General features: G+C 42.0%; 1 protein-coding gene across 1 annotated transcript in view; it reads right to left on the bottom strand.

The window, feature by feature from the left end:
* RYR3 (ryanodine receptor 3) overlaps positions 1-25,581 on the bottom strand; it is a 331,058-nt gene that overhangs the window by 52,787 nt on the left and 252,690 nt on the right. Inside the window, exons 63-68 of the mRNA XM_015595855.2 lie at positions 24,360-24,598; positions 22,902-22,983; positions 14,606-14,736; positions 8,564-8,884; positions 6,388-6,628; positions 33-120 (exon numbers count right to left, since the gene is read on the bottom strand). Of these exons, the coding sequence (XP_015451341.1) occupies positions 33-120; positions 6,388-6,628; positions 8,564-8,884; positions 14,606-14,736; positions 22,902-22,983; positions 24,360-24,598 (1,102 nt within the window). The remainder of the gene's footprint in view (positions 1-32; positions 121-6,387; positions 6,629-8,563; positions 8,885-14,605; positions 14,737-22,901; positions 22,984-24,359; positions 24,599-25,581) is intronic.

Genomic DNA, 25,581 nt, shown 5'->3' with positions numbered 1-25,581 from the left:
TCTCTACATCCGGGGCCCGCTTGTGTCCTTACGTGAGATTTACACCACAGGATGAAGACTTCTGCCACCATACGGAAGAGCTGGTCAGAATCAGCATCAGGGCTTTTGAGCCAGTTAGATCTGAGTTGAAAAGTAGATGAATATGCATATGAAATTCAGTAATAATTAAAGTAGACGCATTCATTGGACACTGGACGCACATATTTATCCAGATAAAACTGTATCCCTATAAGAAGGCTATCATCAGAGAGACGGAAGATCGATACACTCTGTGCTTAGATATAGGCATGTAATTGTTGCAGATATTTCTGAAGGACCTACAATACAATAATCATTTCCGTTTTACCAAAGGATTCAGGATTATCTTAGCAAGCAGATGTCAGAAATCAACATTTCAAAATTGTCAAAGGTAGGTTTTTTTCTTCTTTAAACTGATAAAGCAATTAAGGTTTCCACTCTAAATTTTGGGACATGTGTCCTTTAATATATAAGCGGGCAAAACTAACAAAGTTTTGGTTACTATGACATCAGATTTTGTCATTGACATGCCTCTGACATGCTGAGCACTCTACACGTTTCCTTTCAAAACCAGTTTTAAGAATGACATTTATAAGACAATATGTTTTTCACTGTTAATCGACATGCATGGGCAGAGACCAAACATCTCCTATGCCCTCTGAAATGGTTTGGAAATGCCCTATAAATGGGCATTACTTTTTTTTTTTTTTAAAGCTAGGCTAGGTTTAGAAATTTCCCAGTGGCAGCAAGAAGGCTAAACTGCAGTAGAATTCAGTCAATTTCTAAAAGTTATTTTTCCCCTCAGAATCTTACATACTTGAATTCAATTATATTTTACAAGGGCTGGCTGAGTTGGCATTTTCAAATATCTGCATAGAGTGACACTGTAGCAATTAAATTGTCTATTGTCTTTCTTAAGTTAAAGAAAACTTTGGCTCTCATGGATGGTCTGAAAAACCCAATGTCCTTTGATGCATACAGGGTAATAGCAATCAAAAGCCAGTTCCCTAAGCCCTGGAATATCAGACTGAATTGCCCTGAGCAGGCTGTACCTTCTGCCCATTCATGGAATGGCTAAGGAAGAAAGGTCAACACTCGTGAGGTCAAAACCACTTTTGGACCCCTCCTTCATCTCCTGAATTCCTTACTACTCTGAGTTTCAGCCTCAGGAGTGAGGGTCTCTAATTAGGAGCAACCACACTAGTCCTGGACCAGATGTCTTTAGACTTCTTTTACGTGTGAGATTTAACTTTCAATATGTTTAAGCCACTGATTTCAGGTATGCATTACTAGATGCCAAATGCAGTCTAAATTTGAGGTTTGAGATTGGTAATTCTTTTTGATTTCTTCCATATTGATTTTTCAGGAGTACTTTTTCAGGGTCAAGTGTCAAGTTTTATCAGAACTGCCAGCTGCTCATTCTTCTGTGTTTTGGTTTAATGAGCTTCATAGGTTTGCACTATGTGGGAAGAGGTGAGCTTCATATCCTATCATATCCTCCCAAGGAAAAGTACAGCCACAGTTTCAGCTGAACGAATTTTGTTTTTATCATTCTTCTCCTTCTAAGAGGAAAACCTTTACTCCTTATCTCTAGTGAAGTCCTTTCTTCAAGTTCAGAGTGGTGAGTGTGTATGAAGACTACTTCATTAAATGTCTGCCCCCAGGTACACACTCTCTGCACCTCTCTCAAGCTAGATTAAGATGGTATTTTCAGGAGACTAGAAGATCCTGACCTCACCTATCTTATTTGCCCATAGCCTTTTACCCCAAAATAATGTAACTTCCTCCAGGCTCCCGGTCTTCCGTAGAACTCATGATCTCTCTCAATATTCAGACACTTGATCCTTTTGGAGGCACTTAACTGATTTGTGGGTCTCTTTTATCATCTGCACTGCATGATGCCAGAAGGCAGTTGGAAAATGTTAGGCTGTAAGTGGGGAGAAGGTTGGGTTTAGAGGTAATGATGATCAGTGGGGTGATGGTTGAAGCAACCCAAGTGGATGGAATTACTGAGTATACTAACAAAGAAAAGAAGCACAATAATAAAATCTTGGATAATGGCAAGAGTAAAGAGAATTAGACTTCCATTTAAAAAAAGACAAGTTAGCTTCTGAAAGAAAGTAAAGCCAGTCTCCTATGTTCACAATCAAGTTGTCTGACTTAGAGATAAGAGCTTCCATCAGCCTTGTTCCTAAGTGTCTAGCGGAGGACACAGTGAGAGGTGGTCACCAAATAAGAGTTACTCTAATTCCTTTCAAGAGGTTGAGAGATGGGTTTTCACCCAAAATCACACTCTCTAAAGTTGTTCATTTCGATGTTCTGAGTGTTTCTGATTTCCGGATAGGAGGCTGAGAAGCCATTGCTTTTTGTAGAGATTTTTTGAACCTATGTTAACTTACATCTCCCGGCATGAGGACACGGAGAGCTGATTTCCCTGCTCTGACCAAAACACACTGGAGTTCCTGTCCATTCTGGGTCAGCTTCAGGCTGAACACTGACCAATGGAAGCTACTCTTCAGAAGAATGTTCTAGATGGTGAAGAAACTTGAAACACTCTTGTGATGGCTGAAGGCAGTACAAAGGTTTAATATGACGAGAAAGAACCGGAAGGACAGGATCAGATGGTGCCCTTCGATATTTAAAGGGCTGCCACAAGAGACTGGAGTAGTTTTATGTGGCTCTATAGAGCAAAATCAGAGCTGATGGTAGGAGTTACAGATGTGAGCTCAAAATGGTTCAAATTGTCTGAATCTAGAATGGGAGTTGCATGCACAGAAAGGCTGTGCCTGTCATCCAGAACTGTGGTGGATAATCAGAGGTAGGAAATGCACTGCTAGAAAAGAGGAAGAGGCTATTTATTCATCCAGTTAGAGGAAAGGTGAAATAACCTCTAATATTCCAGCCAATTGCACAATCTCAATTCCAAGCCAGCTAATTCTTTTGAGTGAAGAAAGGACCTGAAGATGGTAAAGGCACACACATAGGAAGCAAGCATTTCTAAGGAAGGCTCAGATGGTCATAATGCTCCCTGGTGTTCCGGGAAGAACGGATTGAAAAGAGGGGATGAATGAATTAATGATGACCTCAAAGACTCTCTGACATTGCCATTTTTAGCAACTGTCAAACACTGTGAAGGCAGAACATACTCTATCTCGAGTCTTGATCGTCAATAGTGACAAATGCCATTAAAGAGCTATTCTCGGAGCAACCTTACTCTACTTTCACTTTTGTTTTCACCTCAAACTCTGACAAATTCTTTCTCTAAACTGTCAATATAATTATGTTACCGGAAATGACTAAAATGATGACTCTCGAAACAGGATTTCTTTTGAGAAAGTGAATCAAACTTCCCATAGATAAAAGAATTATGTGTGTGTATACATATACACACCCACACACACACGCATATAGTATGTGTAAGGTGTTTATTTTGAAATGCTAAATATAAATAACCTTAAATAAATTATTTTAAATAGTAAGTATGATTGACCTTGTAAAATAAATGCTAAAATGGGCATATCTGGACCTATTCCCTGCCCATGACAGAACGGCATACCGCTCAAAATGTTAGCAATGTTTCCCCAAATATTCCTGGATGCTTTCAATATCTAAAATGGGGTATTTTAAAATTAAACTTTCTCAAATTTATATTTTAGGCCTTTAAGCTTTAAGAAGGTATGATATAATTTGGTTTGTGCCTTCCGCTGGGACCAACAATCCTTTGTTCTTTTTTCTGTTCACGGTCATTAATCCCCCATGTCCTCATTTCTGTTGTCATTCAGCTTAAATTCCATGGTCAATCTTCATAATTACCCTCTTACGTACACCTTCAACTCCCTAACCCATTTTTTTTTTTTTGTCATACTCACTTTGCAAAACCCCAACCCTGGTTAAACCCAACTCTCTTCCTACTCTGGGCCTGAACCCGGCAGCGGAAGTGGCTAGAGAAAAAGACACCCTGGAGATGGGTCTCACTTTGATTCATGACCGCAGATCTCAAGTGGGGCCCTTAATGCTGCCGGGCAACCACAGTGAACCTCCCCAGTCCATCTGCTCTCCCACTCTCCCTAGCCCCTGGCTCATACCTCGGCCTTACACCTCAAACCTCCAAGCACCTTGTCTCCATCCTCACTCTCAGCTACCGATCTTGCTTTCTACTTCGGAGAGAATGGAAGCAATCAAAAAAGGACTCCCACAGACTCCTGTCCACCCATACATATGGATATAGGTGTATGTTACATATGTTGGATATGGTATAGCTACGTATGTGCAAAGCTACCAGCATCAGCACCCATTCCTTGCCTTCCTGCCTGCTGCTGTGGATAAACCACCTGAGGTTGATCGTTTACCTGTGTGAGGATGTTGCTTTAGAAATTCTCTCTTACTCTTAAATGATCAGCTCCCTTTTCTACTGGGTCATCTCCATTCACAGAGAAACACACTGACAAGGCTCCCATCCTAAAAACTCCTCTTGATCCTACTTCTGTCTCCAGCTAGCACCCATTTCTCTGTTCCCCCTCATAATGAAACTCCTTGAACAAGTTGTCTGCATTGCTTTCTCCAAGTCCTTTGCTCCCATTCTCTTCTAGCCCGCTCTAAAGAGGTGTTCATCTCCACTGCTCCACCAACACTGCTCTTGTCAAGGTCACTAATAACCTTCATTCATCATCCTTTCCTATTGGAAACCTTTGTGGAGCTGGCACCCAGGACACGACCTTCTGCTGGTTTCCTGTCTCACTGGTGGCTCCAAGTCCCAGTCACCGGTTCCTCCTCTTCCGCCTGACCTTTTAATGTTGGAAAGCACAAAGGCTCAGTCCTTGGAACTCCTCTCTCTCCCCCTCAATCCTTTATTTATCTCATCCAATCTCATGGATTTTTATTGATATGTTATTGACTCCTAAATTCCTATGTCTACACCAGGCTGATCTCCTGACCTCTGGACTCATATTCAACTGCCTGCTCAACATTTCTATTCTGATTAGGCAACTCAAATTTAACATGTCCAAAAATGACATCCTGATCCTTCATGAAGAAACTTCTGTACCCACAATCTTTCCCGACTCGGATGTTGAAAATTCCATCTTTCCATTTTCCCAGAATCATCTTTGACTTGATGCTCCTCTTTTCTCTCGGACTCCCAATCTGGAAGTCCCAAGGGCTCTACCTTCAAAACAGACCTAGCATCTGACATCTTCTGTCAACATTCAGTGTTATTGCCCTGACCCCAGCCATCATCAACTCTTTTTCTTTTTAATTGCGGTAAAATGCATATAAAATTTGCCATTACTACTGACATTTGGTACATTCACAAGGTTGAGCAAACACTATCACTATCGATTTCTAGAACATTTTCAGGACCCCCAAAGGAAACCCCAGTCCCGTTAAGCAGCTGTTCCCCCTGCCCCCCCAGGCCCTGGCAACCACTAGTCTTCTCTGTCTCCATGGATCACTGTCAGCTCCTGGCTGGATCACTGGGAGTCTCCCAACCAGTCTCCTCACCTCCTTATTTGCCACTGTGTTCAGAGAATGAATCAGATCACATCAATGATTAGCTCAAAACCGCCACCAACTTCTCATATCACTCAGAGTTAAAGCCGGAATCTTCACAGAGGCCTCCGGGGCCCTATACTCGTGGCCCCACATTGCCTCTCTGACATCTGCTGCTCTTCCCCAGCTACACTGGCCTCCTTGTGACGCCCTTAACATTCCACACATGCTCCTTCCTCAAGGCTTGTACCAGACGTTCCCTCTTCCCAGACACCCTTCCCCTGACTGGCAGGGTTCCCGACCTTACTGTCTCAAGTCTTTGCTCAAGCATTGCTTTCTCGGTACCATTCCGTTTATAACTGCGACTCTACTCCACCCCGGCAGCCCTAATTTCCCTTTCCCTGCTTTGTACGATATACTTTTTTAAGTGTATAAGTAAATACACGAGTGTATAAGTAAGTAAATGAATTACATAAGTATTTATTTTGTTTATCATCTGTGTGCCCCACTCCCCTGCCAGAACAAAAGCTCCCTAGCCCAGATATCTCTGCCTGTTTTGTTCACGCCTGTTCTCCAATGTCTAGAATAGCACCTGACACAGTAATATCTGTTGAATGAATATGTGACAGAACAGCTGAAGGGCAGAGGTGGGTTGCTGCTGCGGTTATTCGATCAACTCCCTCTCATCTACAGTAGCCTTTGAGGATGGAAGGGGTGGCCATGGAAGGGGTGGACAAATCGTTGGTCACGGAAAACACTACCCAGAGTTCCTCACTAGGGATTACTGGAGGGAGGGGGCAGTTGTCACGCCCCTCTCTCGTCTGTAACATAACCCATAACATCTTTCCACCCTATGGACAGGCTCCTCCAGGGCCCCCGCACCTGCTGTTGTCCACGTAGCGGATCAGCATGGGGTAGAAGGCGTAGAGGTCTCTGCAGAGGACTGCGAACTCGTCCAGGATGAGGAGCTCTGCCTCCTGAGTGTCCCCTTTGCTGTCGGCTTTCAGCTGCTCCTCTTCCTGCACAGTCTTGACGGCCTTTTTCTTTAGCTTCTCCAGAGTTGGGATGAAGTGGCTTCTCAGCAGGTCAGGCCTGGCTTTGCTGATGATTGGCTGAGCATACACTGTGTTTGCAAACAAAGGGCCTCTCCCTCATTTCACATGTTACGACAATTGATAAAAGGCAAGAAGTGATACTGAAAGGCGAGGCTGTGAAAATCCAGCACTCATGGCACCTGCCCCTTGTCCTCTTCCTTCATCTCCCACTTAGCACTTCCCTCTCATGAAGCCCAGTTGTTGGGGTGGGCGGGAGGTGGTGTGGAGCTACAGAAGAAGGTCCGCAATTCCCATTCTGCAACTCTGGGCCACGGGGAGCCCCCCGACACCCCTGAAATCCTCATGCATGCACGGCATTTGCCATACCTTTTAGCTCTTTGTAATGACTACCTTGTATCACGTTAGATTATGTTCACGTTGGCATTGGCTCACTGGCTAGATTATAAACTCATTGAAGGAAGCCTTTTGCTTACGATAACCAGCACTGTGCTGAGTCAAGAGCAGGCACTCGATGCTATGCTTTCTGGAAAATCTGTTGTTAAAAATACATTAACCCAATCACAGTTCTCAGCCCCCAACAGCCTACATTCTAGTACTTAAAAAAAATAATCTCGCTTTGCCTTTTTTATTTTCATAGAACGACTGTTTTAGAAAGAGAAGGTGAAAGGAGCTCTCTGCTAAGATGTATTAACCAAAAATTTGAAACTTAGTGCCATGATGGCTTGCATTTCACACTCCAACCCTCACGAAAGCATTTCTGCTTTTGATCTGTAACCAGAATGGCTATTCCAGATGTGGGTGATTTGGGGTTGCTATTTAAAATCAACTTTGTTTAGGCACCAGGAGTTAAGTGGCCTGAGATCTGGAATCACCCATAAAAGGTGAATAAAAGGCCAAGTTCAATTCCCATCAGTGCCCCTGGTGCTGTGACGTCTTTCCTCTCTGCACCTTAATCCACATTTACAAATTAGAGCTCCTCAACAAATTTGCCTTGGGGTTAACAATATTCTCAGGCTAATGGATAAGAAAGGAATAGTAACTATTTATTCATGTCCACAGGGGCCTATCTACACTATGTAGCAGCCATTGCACCCAGAATATGTACAATTTTGATCTCAGTACATTTTTGAGAAAGGAAGAAGAGACTTTCCTTCCTTGGTCTTGCAGAAGAACTCTACTCATTGTCTAGGAAGGGAAATACCTAGAGTTCGGCTGATAGCTCCCTCTGACTCAGCCACTGTGTGTCATGCATGGTCCAGGAAATTATATTGGTGAAGCTATTATGGTAGAGTCCTCTAGTCTAAGCTGTAGGTCCATCAGATGCAATGACTATGCCTTAGATACTATCTCCTCAGGCTCTGCTTTGACACAGAGGACACTAAATATTTATGGTTTCCTGATTGTGGAAAGTATAGTTATTTATTTTCTAAGACTTTCCTTTTTGAGGTTGCTTCAGGAACAGAAAATAAACTAACAACATTCATTAAGAGCCTACTGCAAGCAAGGAGTTCCAGAGGAATAAACTTCTGCCACAAAAAAATAAAAACAGATACTACTGTGAACCTAAATTAGAAAGTGTTTAAGAAGGCATAAAGTGAAATGTGAATGTTAGGAACTTACAGTACAGCCCGGATGACAGTGGGTTTTATACATGTGGAGAACACACAGGATCACTTACCAAGAAAACAGGGACATTTAGTACTGTAAGAGCAAATGGGATTCTTAAGTACCGAAAGCAAATAAAGCAATGATCATCTGAGTCAGGTAGAGAGCATTTATCAAGAAGGGCTTTCTGGAGGTTGGAGGGGTCTGCATTAGTTGGGGAGTGGGGCAGGAATGTTTACTCCAAGAAGCTCTACAGGGGACTGAGTCAATTCTTTTTACTGGTAAGTAACGAAGAACGGTAGGGGGAAATAGTTTAAAGACAGACTAAGAGATGCAAAGAGAATCTAGGCATCTTGGTCCCTGAGCCAGGGACTGGGGACAAAAGGCATTTGTGGTACCTGCAATGCGCTTCATCCAGGAGGCCTCGTCGATGCCCAGGTTGTTGTTGATGATTTTCAGAATGTTGCCCAGGATGACGCTGAGGTGTTCAGAGGTGACCTTGGTGCACCAGGGCCCTGTGCTGGGGGGCAGGTGCTCAGGCCCTCGCTCCCACCAGTAGGACAGGTAGTTGCAGAGCATAGGCAAGATCACCTCGATGACGTGGGGCATCTCGGTATACCGGGCCCCTGACTCAGCCAGGTCGTTGATTTCCTTCATCAGGCCTTCTAGCTGGGGGATGTCAGGACACATCTCTTCTACTGTGTCTGGCATCCCCAGAACTGACCGAGAGGGGATAGAAAGAATAAAGGGACAGTAATTCAAAAGCACAAATGGTGCAACCTTCTTACCCTGTACCACTCTCCCTTTGGTTTTTAGATGTAAGTTTCCACCCCAGAGTCTCACATCAATGAGCACTGGATGTGAAGGAGCTTCTGTCTTCAGCTGTCTGCATAAAGACTGTAGCTTCCAGAGGCTGGGTTCTCCTTCCAGATGTCATACTCGGTTTGAAACACTTAAACATAAGGTTAAAGGAACATAACAGACAGAGCTGAGGGACGTTTTGTAGGACTTCTCTGTGATAAAGCCAGCCTCTGGGCTTCTCCTTCTTGGCCTGAGTGTGTGCTGTGCAGGAAAGGCAGTACTAGGAGCAAATAGTGACTAAATCGGTGTTTAGTTGCCAACTCGTGGTTCAATCACCTGGATCATATCTGTACCATTTAGAAAATGAAAAAGAAATCTCTCTCATCACATATTCTTTCAGTTGGACGAGAAACGACAATACTTGACATCCAGTTGAAATTTGGGAGAAAAAAAAACATTGCGCATGCATTGATTTCTACATTTACAACAGAAGTTATTGATGACCTGAGGTGACCTGTGCCAAGACTTCCTGTCAGTCACTTAAGCCTTTTTGTTTCTGTGGGCTTATGTGCAAGGAATAGTGTGTTAGCCCTGTCTTTTCCTCACACTGAATGACTGGGGTCACTTCACTGAACAAGGACAGGATGAAGTGCCAACGGATGGAGTTCAACATTAAAGGTCGTGATATACAAGAATAGCAAACAGAAGAAGACTAGCTGTCCTGTTCTTCTTAAGGTAAAGGGCACTCTTTCTTTCAAGCCAAGAGGAGAGACCAGAAGCATCTTTAGGTTTCTGATAGGTGAGAGGATAACAAGGGCTCTGAGCAAAGAGACTTGGGCCGGCTAAGAAAGAAACACAAATCCAAAGTTCTGAACTGCATCCATTTGTATCACTGTCCCCCACCCCTGCCCCCAGAGTCCACCTGGGTCCAAGAGGCAGATCATAACCAGACTCTACCCAAAGGCCAAACTTCTCACACTGGGGCCAAAGCCACAGGCACCACAGCCCCAGGAAAATGTGGAGTGTTTTCTCAAAACATCAGTTCCACTAGAAGATTTGAGGAAATTATTTTTGATACTAAAAGTAAAATGTAAAGGTCTTATGAATTTCGAAAAGTAAAGCAGAAGACCTCAAATAAAATTTTATGTTTAGTGCAGTGAATTATACCTTCAGAACCTTTGCCATTGGGGTTACTGCTGGCTTAAAGTCTCCTCCAGATTTTAAGTCCACAGGAATTGAAGGGTTAATTAACAAGAGGCCACAGCAAATACTTCGGCCATTAGAAATATTGGCCAGTTGAAAGGGACTGTCTTGATTTCCCTCATGACCGTACTGCCTGGAGCAGAGATACAGAATATTCTTAGCTACCTTGGAGACGATAAATCTGTAGTTGAGATAAGTGGTTTCCAATGGATGGCGTGTTGCAAAGCCATGGATCCAGAGGGGCTCCCCACTACGGAGCAGGACCGTGAGGTCTCAACACCCTTTCCCCAGTGATGACTTTGTTGTCATCACTATGGCCTCTTGGTGAGTACAAGGCTAAAGATCTCTCTTCCAGGGAAGTCAGGAGTAGATCGATGCCCTTCAAAATCCAGACAATTCAAAAGGATTCGTAGCACAAAAGCCGAAGAATATTGAACTTCCATGATTTATAGCGGAAAGGAATCACACGAGTCAGACACAACCCACTGCCAATGCTGCTCATTTGCAGAGAACAAGTCTGGCCTGTACCTGCAGCAGAGCAACAACAGTTGGGGGCCTGGGGAGACTGTTACAAACAGAATAATTTTACACAAACAGTGTCAGAACAAAGAGGTAAAGACAGAAAGCTCAAACTTTCTACCTTTATTGCTCTGCACACAGAACAATGCCAACCACCATGGACAAATTTGAAGTTTACAAATATTGGCTATAAAACTATGAGAATGCTCGGGGGGAGGGGGAGGTGGTGTGTGTGTGTGTGTGTTTTTCAAATGTCACATAGTCAACACATCATCACGGACACTTTCTTTTTTCCCTTCCTAAGAAAAACAGTTGCTTGAGGTTGCTGCACTGGAGTCATTATAATGACCTTTAGAAGTTATTTATATATAATGGGTCCTCGAGTGGAAGAAACATTTGTGATTCAGATGGTGTTTTATACTTCAAATGCCACAGAATAAATCCACAGAATGAATGCTGCTGAGTTATCTACCTGAAAAACAGCTTCAGTTGGGTCTTAATGAAATCAGACACAAGACTGTCGGTGGGATCATTAGAATACACTATCCTTTCACCTTCAGATCATCAATGTGAAGTCCTCCTACCAGTAGTAGCAGAATTACCTGGAAACTTGTTAAGATCCTCTGAATCTGGACTTACTGAATTAGAAACTTCAGGGGCAGGACTCAGCAATCTTTATTCTAACAAGACTTCTGAGTGATTCTGATGTATGCAAGTTTGAGAACCACTGTTAGATTCTAAAGTTGTATTCTCTTCATGGAGTAAGTAGCTCTTCTCTCAAGAAGACGGCATCAGAGAGCACCACCCCTTCGCAGTAAAGGCAGACAGCTTACCTGGAAGCTGGACCTCCTTTCTCCCTGGTTGATTATTCCAGAAATGGTATGGAAATAAACTGGCTGATGACTAGGATGTGCTGGCCAACCTAATATTCTGATTAATAGACCATTATCGTGCATAACCAAACACTGTATCTAGTTTTGACTGGCATATAACAATGTTAAATCTTTCCTAGACATATGTTAATTTTTGGATGAGTCATAAAATGCTCCACGATCTTACAGAAGAGTTATTGATGTGAGTAACTCTGCTGGCAAAATACCAACTGCCAATTAATAGAGATGTCCAACTGACTGACGTCTTGATAAACCAGTTTATATTTTATTTCCAAACCAAAGACTCACATCATTTGTCGCTCTATATATCCCTGCCCCTCCTTGATCCCTTAGGCCTTCCACTTTGTATAATGAATGAAGTCTACCTTCTTAGAGTCTGTTAAGCCATCAGTCATTCTCTGGCTCCAGGCAAACCTGGTTATCCCAGAATACATATTCATGTACACTTTACTTTTCAAGAGCCATATACATGACCAACATTCACTCTTTGTTGATTAATTGAATGATGAAAAAAAACATGGGCTCAGGGGACATGGCCACTGAGTCCCACAGTGTGTCACTGATGGGTGAAGAACTGTGTCATCTCTAATCACAACTTTGTCTTTCTTCCTTGTAGAATATGCAACGATGGATACTTATTTTTTATTTATGAACATGTCTTATTAAATCAGTGTCAAGCTATGTAAAATAAGAAGGAACATTTTTCAAATAGCCCTTGAGAAGGAAGAGAACGATGGGGTTGTCATTCCTGTCCCTCCCAAAGACAACCTCCGGGTTTCTTCCATCTGCCTTTGTCACCTTCTCATTTTGGCTACTGCTGTACCTCTGTGAGAATGCAAATATAAATATCAAGCACTGTTATGACTGGACCCATGTCCCTTTGGACTTAGGGAGCAACACTTGGGCTGACATTTGCCTTAGATGTCACAGCACTTTCTCAGTGTTACCGAAGCCTGCTCTGTTGCTCAGCTCCCACTCAGCTTCAAGATGTGACTCATTTGGAATCATGGAAGGGTAGAAAAAAACAACGTCGGAAATATATTTTTGCTAGGCCAAGAAAGGGGAGAAAGGGTGACATGAGGCTGAGAGGGTTGGGGAATTAACTTAGGGATTTCATGTTTGACTTTGGGAAGCATCTCAGCAGTGTTAAGTCTCTTAAGTAGCTCTGAGAACACTAGTCTCCACTAGAATTCCAGCTCAGGAAAAGAATTTTATGAAGCAAACGTGTCTAAATTATCCTGGTGACCACTTCTGGGGGCAACATGCTTCTTTTATCAGAAGTAACGAAAGCAAATGGGAATAAAGCTGCCATGGCTTAGCACTTTGCATTCTTAGATAGAAAGCATGATGACAAAGAGAAGTGTAGCATGAACCCTTACTCTTAGAATTCTCTCCTTTAGGATCTCATGACAGTTTGAAAAGGGGCTTGAAGTAAATGGAATTGCTATGCAATCCAGTCACCTATTGGTATGATATATCTATATTTTAAGGAAATATCGGTCCTGAATAGGATTGTTTTGGTTTTGGTTTAAAACGGTTTACTACTTTTTTTTTTTTTCTTTTTCTTAATATTGATTAGGCCACAGTGTGGTAATTTTTGCTTCATATTACATCAAATCATTGTAGTTGAAGTCCACGCTTGTTTCGAGTTTCATGCTCGAAGCTTGTCTATTATATTGCCATTTGGCAGGATCACGATTCATCCAGCTAAGAGGATTCTCCCTTCCACCCTCCAAAAGCAGGTTTACAACCTGCCTTGGATTCCAGTTCCAAGTCGTTCTAGAACAGGGAGCAGAAAATCTTTTCTGTAAAGGGCCAGAGATGAAATATTTTAGGCACTGCAGGCCAGAGAGTCTTTGCTGCCACTGCTCAGCTCTGCCCCTGTAGCGGAAAAGTAGCAGAATGTGCCACTCCGAAATATGCCTCTTTGGCATAAGGATTATTTTGAGCTGATTATTTTTAAGAAAGTGCACAAGGTGAAGCTCAGAAAAAAGAGAAATTACCCTTTTGTAAGGGAAATCTACATTTATAAAGGAAATTTGCATGAGAAAGGGAGCCTACCAGGAAGAGAGCTATTACCAAGCTTTTTCATCTGAGAAATATCTTCATGGCTGGGCAACCTTTGTTTACAAACATTTCTTCTTCTCACCTTCCTGTGAATTGCCTCCTTCCTGGTGAAGCCCCATACCTCTATTCCTTTCCTTAGTTCAGGATGGTAGATGAGGCTCAGTCCTCTGTCTACCTTTTGAGTCCCATATCTCTGTGGGCTCCTGTATGCACATATATGTATGTCATTAAAATAGTCTTATTTTTCTTCTGTTAATCTCTCTTTTCTACAGGAGGGTTTCAGCTAAGAACAATGAAAGGCAGACAAAAAGTACCAACATACCTCCCCAACAAAGTGCTAAAGCAGCCACAGACAACATGTAAACGAGTGGGCGTGACCACATTCCAATAAAACGTCATTTACAAAAACAGGCAGTGGGGCAGATATGGCTTGTGGTCACAGTGTGTCGACTGCTGTCCTCAAGCTTAGCGCACCAATGCCCTGACTAAATTTTGTTTCTTGTATGATTTCAATTCCTTCTGGGGCTTTTCTGTGCTTGATTTTCCATGATGGTGGAAAATATGTGGTCATCATCCTTGGAAACACCTTCTGTCCTTGGACTTGAAGATGATATTAGGTTATTAGTGCAGATGTGTCCCTTTTGTTGACACTGTGGAGAGGAACTGTAAACAAGTTGTCGCATCTCCAGGTGCAGGAGGAGAATGGACACCCATGGCAGACAAGAGAATCTGAGGTTTTGGGTTAGGAGGGTTTGGAGGAACTTGCCCATGCCCATTTTTCCAGTAAGATGGAGGAGACAAGCAACACAGTCTTGGCTCTGACCTCCAGGCCTCTCTCAAACTGTGCAAACTGTCAGTGCTGTAGGGCTGCTGCTTCCTGCCTGCCTGTGTGGCCTTCCTTCCTGGCTGCCCTCCTCTCAGCACATGGGTTGAGGACCTCTGTGGGAAGATACTTACTAGATCTCTCTCTGGGGGTCTTGGTGTTGAAGACTGAGAGTGGATTGTAGCGGTTAAGAGTGGGCTCGAGGAATGCCACGGGGATGGCAGCTGCCAGTGAAGCCAGACATTCTCCAAGGGCAGGACGTTGTCTGGAAACAAAGAAATCCATTTAGAAGTAGTGCCATCCACATGCTGGCCCCATGCACTGGTGGGCCAGGCCTTTCCCAGGATGTCTCAGACCACTTCCCCTTAGATCACTCCACTGGATCCCTGAGCACTGGGCTCAGCAAGGTTACGTGGACTGCTCCCTCCCCCATCTTTCACTGAACACTAACCAATGTTTGCAGTGGTCTCATTACACGGAAGCTATTTCTTAACTGGCTAAAGTGATATAATAAGCTATGTAGATTTGTTCTTCTCTCTTGGCAAATTTTTCTGGCATCCAAATTGAATTTGATCCTCCTTGTTCTCAAAATGTTTTGAAATCTTCTGTATAATTTCTCTGTGTCTATTCCCAGCTATGGATGGAACCTCTGTTCACCATAGGAAACAGTAGATAATGGGCCAAAAGCCCCAATTAGTCACCAAACAACCTGTCGTGCAATAGAAACAATAGATCCTAAAGCATATTGCTTGATTTAGAGGAAAGACCTCTGACACAGTGGAGAGGAACTGTGAACAAGTTGTCGCATCTCCAGGTGCAGGAGGAGAACAGACACTCATGGCAGACAAGAGAATCCAAGGTTTTGGGTTGGGAGGGATTTAGAAATCAACGACACTGTCTCCTCATTTTATAGAGGAGGAAAATAGAGTCTACTTTTCTCTCTTTCTTTCGCAAATATTAGAGTGTTCACTATGTATTAAGCTTCTAGTTTTAATTCTTTCTGTAAGACCGGCAACCAAACAAAAACAAAATGCTTGGGATTACTAGTCCAGATATCTAGTTCTCTAACAGAGAGGATCTGTGCTTGGTTGCAGGATAACCAAGTCTGCAAGCAACAGTGATGGGACCCAGCCACTGGCTCATCAAAGTGGAGCTAGTACTGAAATAGTGCTTCCCCCTTCCAGACCTAGGCTTTGCCTTGGAGTTGTACTGTCTAACCCAGCAGGTCCTTTCTACTAGTGAGATGATACAATGACAGTGCTGGATTGAGGGCACCATACGGGGGCTAATAGCTGTTGCTTTCTGATGAATGAGGACCAGAGCCATCTGTTTTTTACCCATCAATATCTTTTCTCCACCACCCACTGGCATTCAACCATGGACAGACTACACACCTATACATGTGATAACAGTTCCCAAAGAGGGGGGAATTTTCTTCAAATAAACCAATACTGTGAGTCCTTTGTTGACCATGATATAAAGATAATTAGTGGAAAATATAGACAAGAGGTCTATAATTAAGAATTAGAAGGGCTTACAGTGTTTAAGCCTATCTTGTTTGCCTTCCTCTGTGACTGATCAATTCAGACTGAACACCGATGCCATGTATATGAAGCCCAATAGCAGAATCTCTAGATGCTAAGGTGTGTCAGACTATATCTCTGGGGATGTTACAGAGCCATCATGGAGAAAACTGCCAGCAAGAGAGGGTGCACTTAGGGCGAAGTGCAGATGCTAACCCCACTACTGCAATTCTGTGGAAACAGAAAGTCATTAGCCCTTTGGGTTCCCTTCAGCTGTCATCAAAACCTGCACCCAAGATTGTGTTAACTGCCCTTCACTATGACAACAGCCAACACATCCTCCATCACAAAGAAGCCAGATGTCAACACTGTAGGGTCTCTGGATGTGGACAACTAGCATTTGCCGTGTGGTGGAGGGGGGTGGGGACCATGGATCCATTGCTTCCTGAGGAGTAAGCCAGATAGTTTTAGCCTCTGTCTTTTAGGTGGTCAAAGTCCTTTCTCACTGAATGCACAGGAATTATAGAACCCTGAAGCCATGTGATAAAATAACAGAGCTCCACGGTTTCAGTTACCTGTGGTCTAAAAATATTAAATGGAAAGTTCCAGAAATAAACGATTCATAGGTTTTAAACTGTGTGCCATTCTGAGTAGCGTGATGAAATCTTGTGCCATCCCGCTCCATCTCTCCCAGGATATGAATCATCCTTTTGTCCAGCATATCCACTCTGTTAGTCACTTAGTAGCCATCTGGCTTATCAGATTGACTGTCACAGTAGTGCAGTGCTTGTGTTCAAGTAATCCTTATTTTTCTTACTGATGGCACATTCACATAACTTTCATTAGAGTATATTATTATAGTTGTTCTATTTTATTATTAGTTATTATTCTTAATCTCTCACATCCCCCCAGGGTGATCAAAACAGAGGATGGTCTGAACAAGAGCTATATTTTAGGTATTTAGACAGTTACTTGCTGGCTGGTTTCTAGTTGAATTGGTTATCTATCTAGTTATCAATGCTGCAGTTACCTATACGTTATTTAATGCATTTAACTTTTAAATGTATTAACATTTAATATAAAATATTATATTAAATATATAATAAAATATAAATGTATTTAACTGTTAAATGAACTACCCACCAATAATGAAATAGACCTTTATGAAAACTGTGAAAAAAAAAATCTCTCACAGGGCCTAATTTATAAATTAAACCTTATCATAAGCATGTATGTATAAGAAAAGGCATAGTACAGATAGGATTTGGTACTCTCCGTGGTTTCAGGCATCCACTGGGGGTCTGGGAATATATTTCCTGAAGATAAAAAGGGACTACTGTATACGGAACTGTTCTGCTTGAGATGCTAGAGGAATCTGTGGGACTAGAGAGAGGGAGGGAGAGGGCGGGTGAACGAGTTGGTGGAAAGCTGTGAATTCCTTGGAACCCCCACACAATTTTCAGTCAAGTTACCAAACTTATTTTAAAAAGTGACCTTTTAACTACTTTAAAGGACAATTAATATATGTAGATTAATTCCTAATCTTCTATCTTCTTCTTAGGCTCAGGTGTTAGGGACTAGCTGACAGCTTATTTGGTCAAGAAGTATTTGAGCAGATACTTTAAAATCAGACTCCAGCAAGTGAGAATGTCCTCAGTGAGGGAATTCACTTCCTAGCTACATACAGCACAGCCTTGTCTTTCTGTAGAGGGTTTGCTGTTGAGCTCCCACCCTCACCCCCACCAACCCACCCCTATCCAGGGCTGCTTTAGAGGCAGAGTGCAGCCCTTGAACAAAGCAAGTCCTTCTGGGCCCTGTGCATTAATGCTGCTGGTGCCACTCACTGGGATGCAGCACCAGCGATGGAAGGGGAGGGAGTGGGACTGGGGAGCCAGCGGAGACCAGGGTTACTCTCTGGGAAGCTTTGGCAATGGCTGCTTTACTTCTGAGCAGTCCCCAAGCCAGTCCTGTTTCCCCTATAGTGCATCCCTTCTCATCTCCTTTTCTTCCGCATCATTTCCCTTCTTTGCTAAGCTCAAGGTGGTGGAAAGGCATAAGAAGAGCGGCATCACTGAACTTCAGACCCAAATGACCAATACCGTCAGTGATGGCTGAGGAGAGTGAGGGCCTGTGTACATCAAATGAGAGGATTTACAACAGGCTGTTTTTTTCTCCCCCAATCAACAGTCTCACTGTTTTTACCAACCACAGTGGCCAATGAGGAGAAATACTGTATTTCTTCCCTTTAGTCTTGCCTTTTGAGGAGGAGAAGGAAATAAGCAGCTCGTGAAGGGTAAAACAATGCCATAGGGCGAGTACTGATGAAAAAAATATGGGTGAAAATCAGGGACGACAAGGGGCAATACCAAATCTGAGAGCACATTTTAGTTGACTCAAGGAAGTGAATCTAGGAAACAGCTAGTCCAGTGTTGTCTTGGTGCTAATTGACTCCTTATTCCTCTCTTTTCCTTTCTCTCGCCAAAATTAAAGTCATGATCTCATCAAAGTGGATTTCTAAAAAGTTAGTCTGATGCAAAGGCAATCCTTGGGACAAAAGACAGTTTTCCAGTGCTGCGCTAACTCAAATGACACACATGTCCCTGTCTTCTCTGTTATTAATTACTGAGAAACCTGAGTCTTTACAAGCTCAAGATAGAGCATTTTCTAGTCTACAGCACACGATGATGCCAATTAGCTACTGGGCCAAGAGGGATAAAAACAACTGTTCTCCTGGCCTTCCGTTAAAAGCTCTGTAAAAAGTAAAGCCCAGAAGTTTGCCAATTAATGCTCCGGGCTGTGAAATACCAGAGCGAATGACCTTGGCCTCTAGGCCTAAGAGAGACTGAGCTGGGCAAAGGCCTATTGTCATAATGCTTTTCTGGTCATTATAGCCCCCCAGGGGGCGGTGTGGGTGTGGACCACTAGGAGCAAGTGTTAAGAAAAGGCTCCATAGCAACCAAAAGATCTACTCAGAGTTTATCACTGGATATGGAAACTCTTTTTCCTCCCCTCCTCAGTTCTTACTGCCTAGGACAGTATTTTCCATCGGTCAGTGGTGACAGACTGGAGAGGGTTCGATGTGTATTTCAGTTTTTGTTACTTCTTAAGTCGTTCTCTCAATTTTTTTTTCCCATGGATTGGGGGCTCATGTTTCTCAAATGTCTATTGCCAGGGACGCTCAAGCTACAACTGGAAACCAAGTATTTGGTGGTTCCCTTGCAACCCTACAGATATTCCTTAGCCAAAGAAACTTCAGTAAAAGGTGGTAGAGAAATGGTGAGTTTTATTGTTATTTCCTCCCTAAAATCTACAAGAACTAGGGGAAAAATTGGTAAGAAATTTGGATCTATGCTGAAATTAAAATAATATGTGATAACTTCAAACCACAAAGTATGGGCCAAATCAAGTGAGGATGCTGAAACAGGAACATACTTTCCGAACATAGAACAGAGTGTAGAAATCTTTGGAAGTAAATACGGGGATTGTGAGGAGCCCAGAATATGAGTTTTCACCTGAAACAATGAGGATTAAGGGTGTGAGCAGACCCTGGGAGACCTGCTGGACAACATTTGGGTGGGGCCCAGGTTCCATATTGCAGAGTGGCAGACAAGACCGGGGTAGGTGTACACACCATCTGCCATGATTCTGACCTGGACTCCTAGCCTGGAGAACCCACTGGAGGTGAGGTACAGCGGAAGAGTGAGCAGTTATCTATTTCGTAGCTACTGACCCAAGTCCTCTAGAGTGGAGAATAAACACACATTAAATCACTAAGCAAAAATCCTATGAATATAGAACAGACTAAGAATTTCACCAACCTCTCACCTGGGCCAGCTGCTTATTTTTGCAGAGGGAAGACACCAAAGGCTAAGGGCGGATGCACTACTAGTGCTAAAGGCACTGCTGGTTTAGCGAGAAATAGTCCTGAGCCAGCTTCTCAGATTCGAAGCACGCACACACTCAGACACGCATGCATACTCCTTTTCATTCTTGAGAAATAGCAATGTATCTAATGACTAAGAAATAAAGATAAACATAGTTCAGAAGAATTATACAAAAAAACAAAAAAATTTCTCTATATACTCAAAAATAATAAAACAAAAAAGTCAGTAACACAAAAAAAATATGAGGAAAATCATACAAACACAAAACAGAAAAGAAGAATTAGCTGAGAGAAAATGAAAGATGTGGAAATTAAGGGAAAAGCCAATAAATATACATCATTTCCTTCCCTGAACAACACATAAGTAAAAAAAACCTCAGCAACTATATAATAAGACAAATATTTGTTAAATAAAGGAAGACCCAATTCTGAAGACTGAGAGGGCATATTAAGTTTTGAAAAGAAGCCCAGGGGACCGATAAAAGAATAACAACCTCAGGACATGGTATAGTGATGTTAATAAGCTGGAAGACAAAGAAAGAATCTAATGAACAGCCAGCTTTCCCTTTCTTACTGCAAAGTCATGTGTAAGTGGAATAAATCACCTGGTCCAGAGAACATATGTCACACTACAAAGAAGCAAAATCTGTATGCTTCTGAGGGAAGAAAATTATGACCAAGGATTTTATACCATGGACTATGTTCACATATAATGTCAAGGGAAGATATTCCAAAATATGCAAAGACTCAAGAGTAAGAGCTCTTACAGAAAGTACTCAATAATGGATCTGGCCAACTAAGAGATAAGGCAAAATAAAAATTTTAGAATGGGAAAGTCAGGATTCAAAATAACTGGCTATAAAATAAATCATTTAAATACAAACTAAGGCAAACAACTCAGAGAATATTGGCTCTAGAATAGAAAGTAAATATTATAAGAAATTATATAGTAAAAAAGGGAAGATAGAAAGGATAGGCAGTAGCTAGGAATACAGTGTACTAAATTTGCTTATTTTTTTCTTAAGTAGAGAATTAATGATTTGTCTAAATGATAAATTTAAAAATGAGTTAGTTGTATGATAAAGGAATTCAGTTTTTAACCTCATCCAACAAAGTTACAAAGCAATATTATCCCACATGTGTAAAAATGCACATGTACAGAAAACACCTGGAATGATACACACCAAACTGTTACTAGTGGCTTCCTTTGAGAACTGGATCCAGCTGTGTGTGTATGTGTGTGTGGTGGCATGGTGGTCTGGGACGAAGAAAACAGTAGGCTTTTAACTTTATATACTTCTATACTGTTTGATTTTTTTTTTTTTTGGAATGTCTTATTTTCACAATACAAAATAAAAGAAACAAAAGTCATTAATACTGGCAGCATCACAATTCTTGGATTTTAAATCTTTAATTCATTAACTAACGGAGGGGCAATAGGGGCAGCCTTGATCTAGGTGGTTCTTTAAACTTTGACTTCTACCAACATGCAGTATACGACACAGGCACCATATTCACAGTGCTGTGGAGAGCAGATATGCAGTAAAACTGGAATGAATATATGAATAAAGTATAAAAAGCCATATGAAGAGCAGTCTTTTTCTGGTCTGACATTTCAGAGTTGACCTTTAACTTTTTTCCCCAAGAGAATATTGCATAAGTTTTCCAAAAAATTATACAAAGAAACACATATAGATATATGAATATATACACATATAAACTGAGAGAGTTAAGATATTGAAAAAATATTCACAAATGCTTAATGAAAGAACTCAATTAAAGACACCTTCCCTAAGCGCCATTCAGTATTAAATGAAATAACATTAATTCTCTTGTTGCTTTGGTATAAAACATGGTTAAAAGTTTTTGCCTGCCTTTGTCCTATTTCTAAATGACAAAGCTATTTATCCACGTTTTATATAAAACAATAAGGGAAGCTATGCGACTATTAAGACTTAAAATCATAATCAAAATAAATTAGGCACTAGATCTTCAACTAATTTCTTGAACTCTGGAAGCTATTTGGAAGCTGTAATTATGAAAATGGACATTTGTTCAACATTTTTTGGTCACTAGTACATAATTTCAAGTCATTAGTGCACTAGCCCTTAAAGGAGTGGAAGGCATTTTTTGCTTTATTGAGAAACTGCAATTAGAACTTTCGTAACTTCTGATGTGAAACAAGGATTCACTGTTGGTTTGTTTGATTAAGGCATCATAAACTAAGGAGGCACATGGAGCACAGAACCAAGGGATATTCAGATTAAGCAATTTTAAGCACAAATCGAATTCCTTCCAGTTTCCTCATTTGAAAGGGCAAAAAAAAAAAGGGGGGGGGCGGGGAGAAAAAGTCTTCCGAGGATAAGACTAAGTCCACAGTTTCATTAATGCTGTGTTTATCCTTCTGATCTTCCCCATGGATTTAAACAGAACACAACACAACACATAGCATTTGATGGTGAAAGCAAAGGCCTCCGGGGCTCCAGGCAGATTAGAGAGCAAAGGTGGAACTCTGCAAATCGGCTTGTTCAGATTCAGGATTATTGAATAGCATTTCTGCTACTGAAGTGTGGCCTTGTTTAAAACTACAGCAAATCTGACAGCCGAGAATGGTCAAGGTCCAGGACTGTGGGACACAGAAACTTGTTAAACACTGAAGCAACTGCCTCGTGTCCCTTGTGCTTCCCCAGCAAGCTTTAACCACAGGAACTCTGGGAGCTATTCGGAAGCCGTGGTTATGAAGAAATAGATATTTCTTCGACATTTTTTGGTCACCAGCACATGATTTAGCTTGGCTAAATTGCTCCTCCAGCCACAGACATTCACCAGCTATCTCCACAGAAGTCATAAATCTCAAGAGTCTCATTATACTTCTTAATACTGCCATAAACATTTCATAACCTAGGCTCAAAATCACCATCCCGCTTCAGTGAACATTTTGATTTTGTTGGACTGATAAGACGCGATTGTTGTTTAAAGACTGTTAGTAACATTTTTCTGAGCCTGAAAGTGTTCACCAATTACCTTTCAACATAGATGTTCTTTCCCGTCCCAAGGGAGTAGAGGCTGCACAGGATGTGGTAGCATGAAATCTGCACATCACCCACTGAAAAGAACAAAAGAGCCGTCATTACCACGCATTCATCCTAGCTCTCCTGTCCCGCACACAGAAACGGTCTGCCAACAGAAAAAACGTGGTGCCATCACCCAAGAACCATCATATTTCTCCCTCTCCTCTTTTTAATGACTACAGCCCCCTGTCTACCCAGATGCTTGTCGCTGAACTGGGAGAGAAAACTCTGGCAAAAAAATACCCCCCATTGAACCATCCAAGTTCTTTTGTGGGGCTTATGATGCAGATCAGTCATGTTGCTTCTCAGGGAAAGGAAATCACATAACCAATGTGCCTTTCCACATGAGATTTTTTTTTTCCCCCAGTAGAGGGAGACACTGTTGTCAAATTTTTTCCAGAGCAATATTTCTTTCCTTTGAAAAATTTGAAGTTTAAATGATCCTTTTGTTCATTTCCTAGGAAGATATGTACAATGTCTCTACCTCCTCAGAGATAGAGCAAAATTCCTCGTGTCCACCTGTCCCAAGTTCTCTGATGAATGTTTTTGAAAAGGCAACTCAATCTGATCATCGTTTTGCCATGATTTCTAAGGGAAGAGTATGTTCTATTAGGAACTCAGAATTAAATCTGCAGTCTACATGCTCCTGGTCATGTCAGGCACTCATAACAAGGCTGGGGCTCATTTAACACAATGAGGACTAATTTAAGTTTTAATTTTCAGTAAGGAGGTGCATTGTTTCCATAACAGGAAATAATAAGTTTGGATGTTCCCCCATCTCTCCCCCCAACCCCATGGCAATAACTGATTTTCAATTGTTCATAGATATGGGAGACACAGCCTTAGCTGTGGACAACTGGTTAAATTCAATAAAATCATGTGTCAACATTTGGAGTGTGAAATAAATTTGGTGGCAGGATATTTACACAACGGGGCTATACATGGCACTAAATGCAAACTAAAATAAAACCTGCTAACTATGGTCTTCTGAAGGCTCAGATAAGAAAATGTTAGTACTTTTCCTTTGCTCCTGGTATTCAAAGAATAAGTCAGGTCTTTTTAACAGGAAAATCAGTGTCTGGAAAACCTTAGGCGCAAACCTATGCCTCTTGCTGGGTTACTCAGAAAATCTTTTCAAATTAAGTGGGAACACGATGACTGGGAGCTAAACTCGTAGGTGGAACATTCTGGTCCCGCATAATAGTGGAAAAAGATGATATATGACATACTCAAATTTAAGGATTTCTTCCTCTCCGAGAGTCTACTACTTGATTTTCAAACCTAAGAAGAATAAAATGTGGAATAATTCTCTCCCTACTCTGCCCTCAGTGAACCCTCATTGAACAAGCTACATACTTCCTATCTGTGGCCATATGCGTACAAATCTATGACACACGGCAATCTGACTCACAGAGTAAATCCGCCCCAAACTGATGTTGAGCAACATGCTCAAAGATGGACGTCAGGATGGGGAGCAGCGCCACCGTGGTGTAGTTGATGTTCTGAGAAACACCTTTAATCTGTGTTCTGGAATGGGTAAACTTCCCAAGCTTCAAGTTTTCCGAAGTCTTCTCTAAGTCTTCTGCAGCATTTTCGAAGAAGGCTCGTAAGCCGGCTTTCACCAGCTCGGAGCCTGACTTCATGACAGTCCTGGAAGCAAGCAATGTGCAAAACCAGAAGCATAACCCGAATCTGCGGCCAACCCCCTTCTTGAAACCCGTGACTTGCAGTGCAACCTGGGCAGACATTCGACACTCCAGTCACCTGACAGTGGGTCAGGAGAAGCAGAGAGAGGAGTTGGCATCCAGGAAGAAACCTGGATCCCACACTCCCAAAGCGGGTTTGGCAACTGGATGGTGTGCTCGGTTTGAGGGAATGTGTGCTCAGCTCTTCAGGAAATGTAGATGACGATTTAGAATGAAACTGATATTGGTCACCTGCTATCAGAATCTTGGTGCAGCTGGCTACACATTTCCATAAATATCTACTTAAAAGGAGGATGAGGGGAGTTTTTCTTTCAGATCATCATGGGATAAGCAACTTTTATTAGGCCTAGCTAGTAATATTGGAATTCCTGTGATGCAGGACCTTTTAGCAAGAAAGAAAAAATAAGTCAAATGAAGCTTAGATTTCTGTCAGCTTGCAGGGATGTCCTAGCTTGGAGAAGGAAAAGGGGGAGGGACGATCAGCCTCTTTTAAATCAGACAGCTTAATCAGACCACTGGAAAAAACCACATGAGCATGGAGATTAGCTATGGGTTTCTGAGGCTTTCCCTCAAAACCACTTTATAAAAGAACTGGAACAAAGCCCCCAAGTTATCTATTACTTCCCACGTTTCTACACTATATTCACAAGACTATGACAGGCACCCTACAAAGACAGTTGCTTTTTATCTACAGTATTTTCACAACCATCATCTGACCAATCAGGAAAATAAAAACAAGTTGGTGAGGCTTCCTTGCTCCTACCCTGTAAGTATCCATGAACTATCATTTTCCTAACTAGTCTAAGGTTTTCTCAGGAATGACAATTGAACACATTTTTAAAAAAGCGGACTCTCTCTCAAGGTGTTGCACACGTTTCTGGGAGAAGAAAAATCCATCATCACAATTGCAAGGGATTTCAGTCCCCT

Source organism: Pteropus alecto, unplaced genomic scaffold (genome assembly GCF_000325575.1).
Source record: "Pteropus alecto unplaced genomic scaffold, ASM32557v1 scaffold86, whole genome shotgun sequence".
NCBI lineage: Eukaryota > Metazoa > Chordata > Mammalia > Chiroptera > Pteropodidae > Pteropus > Pteropus alecto.
This window is presented reverse-complemented; position numbering and strand designations above follow the sequence as displayed.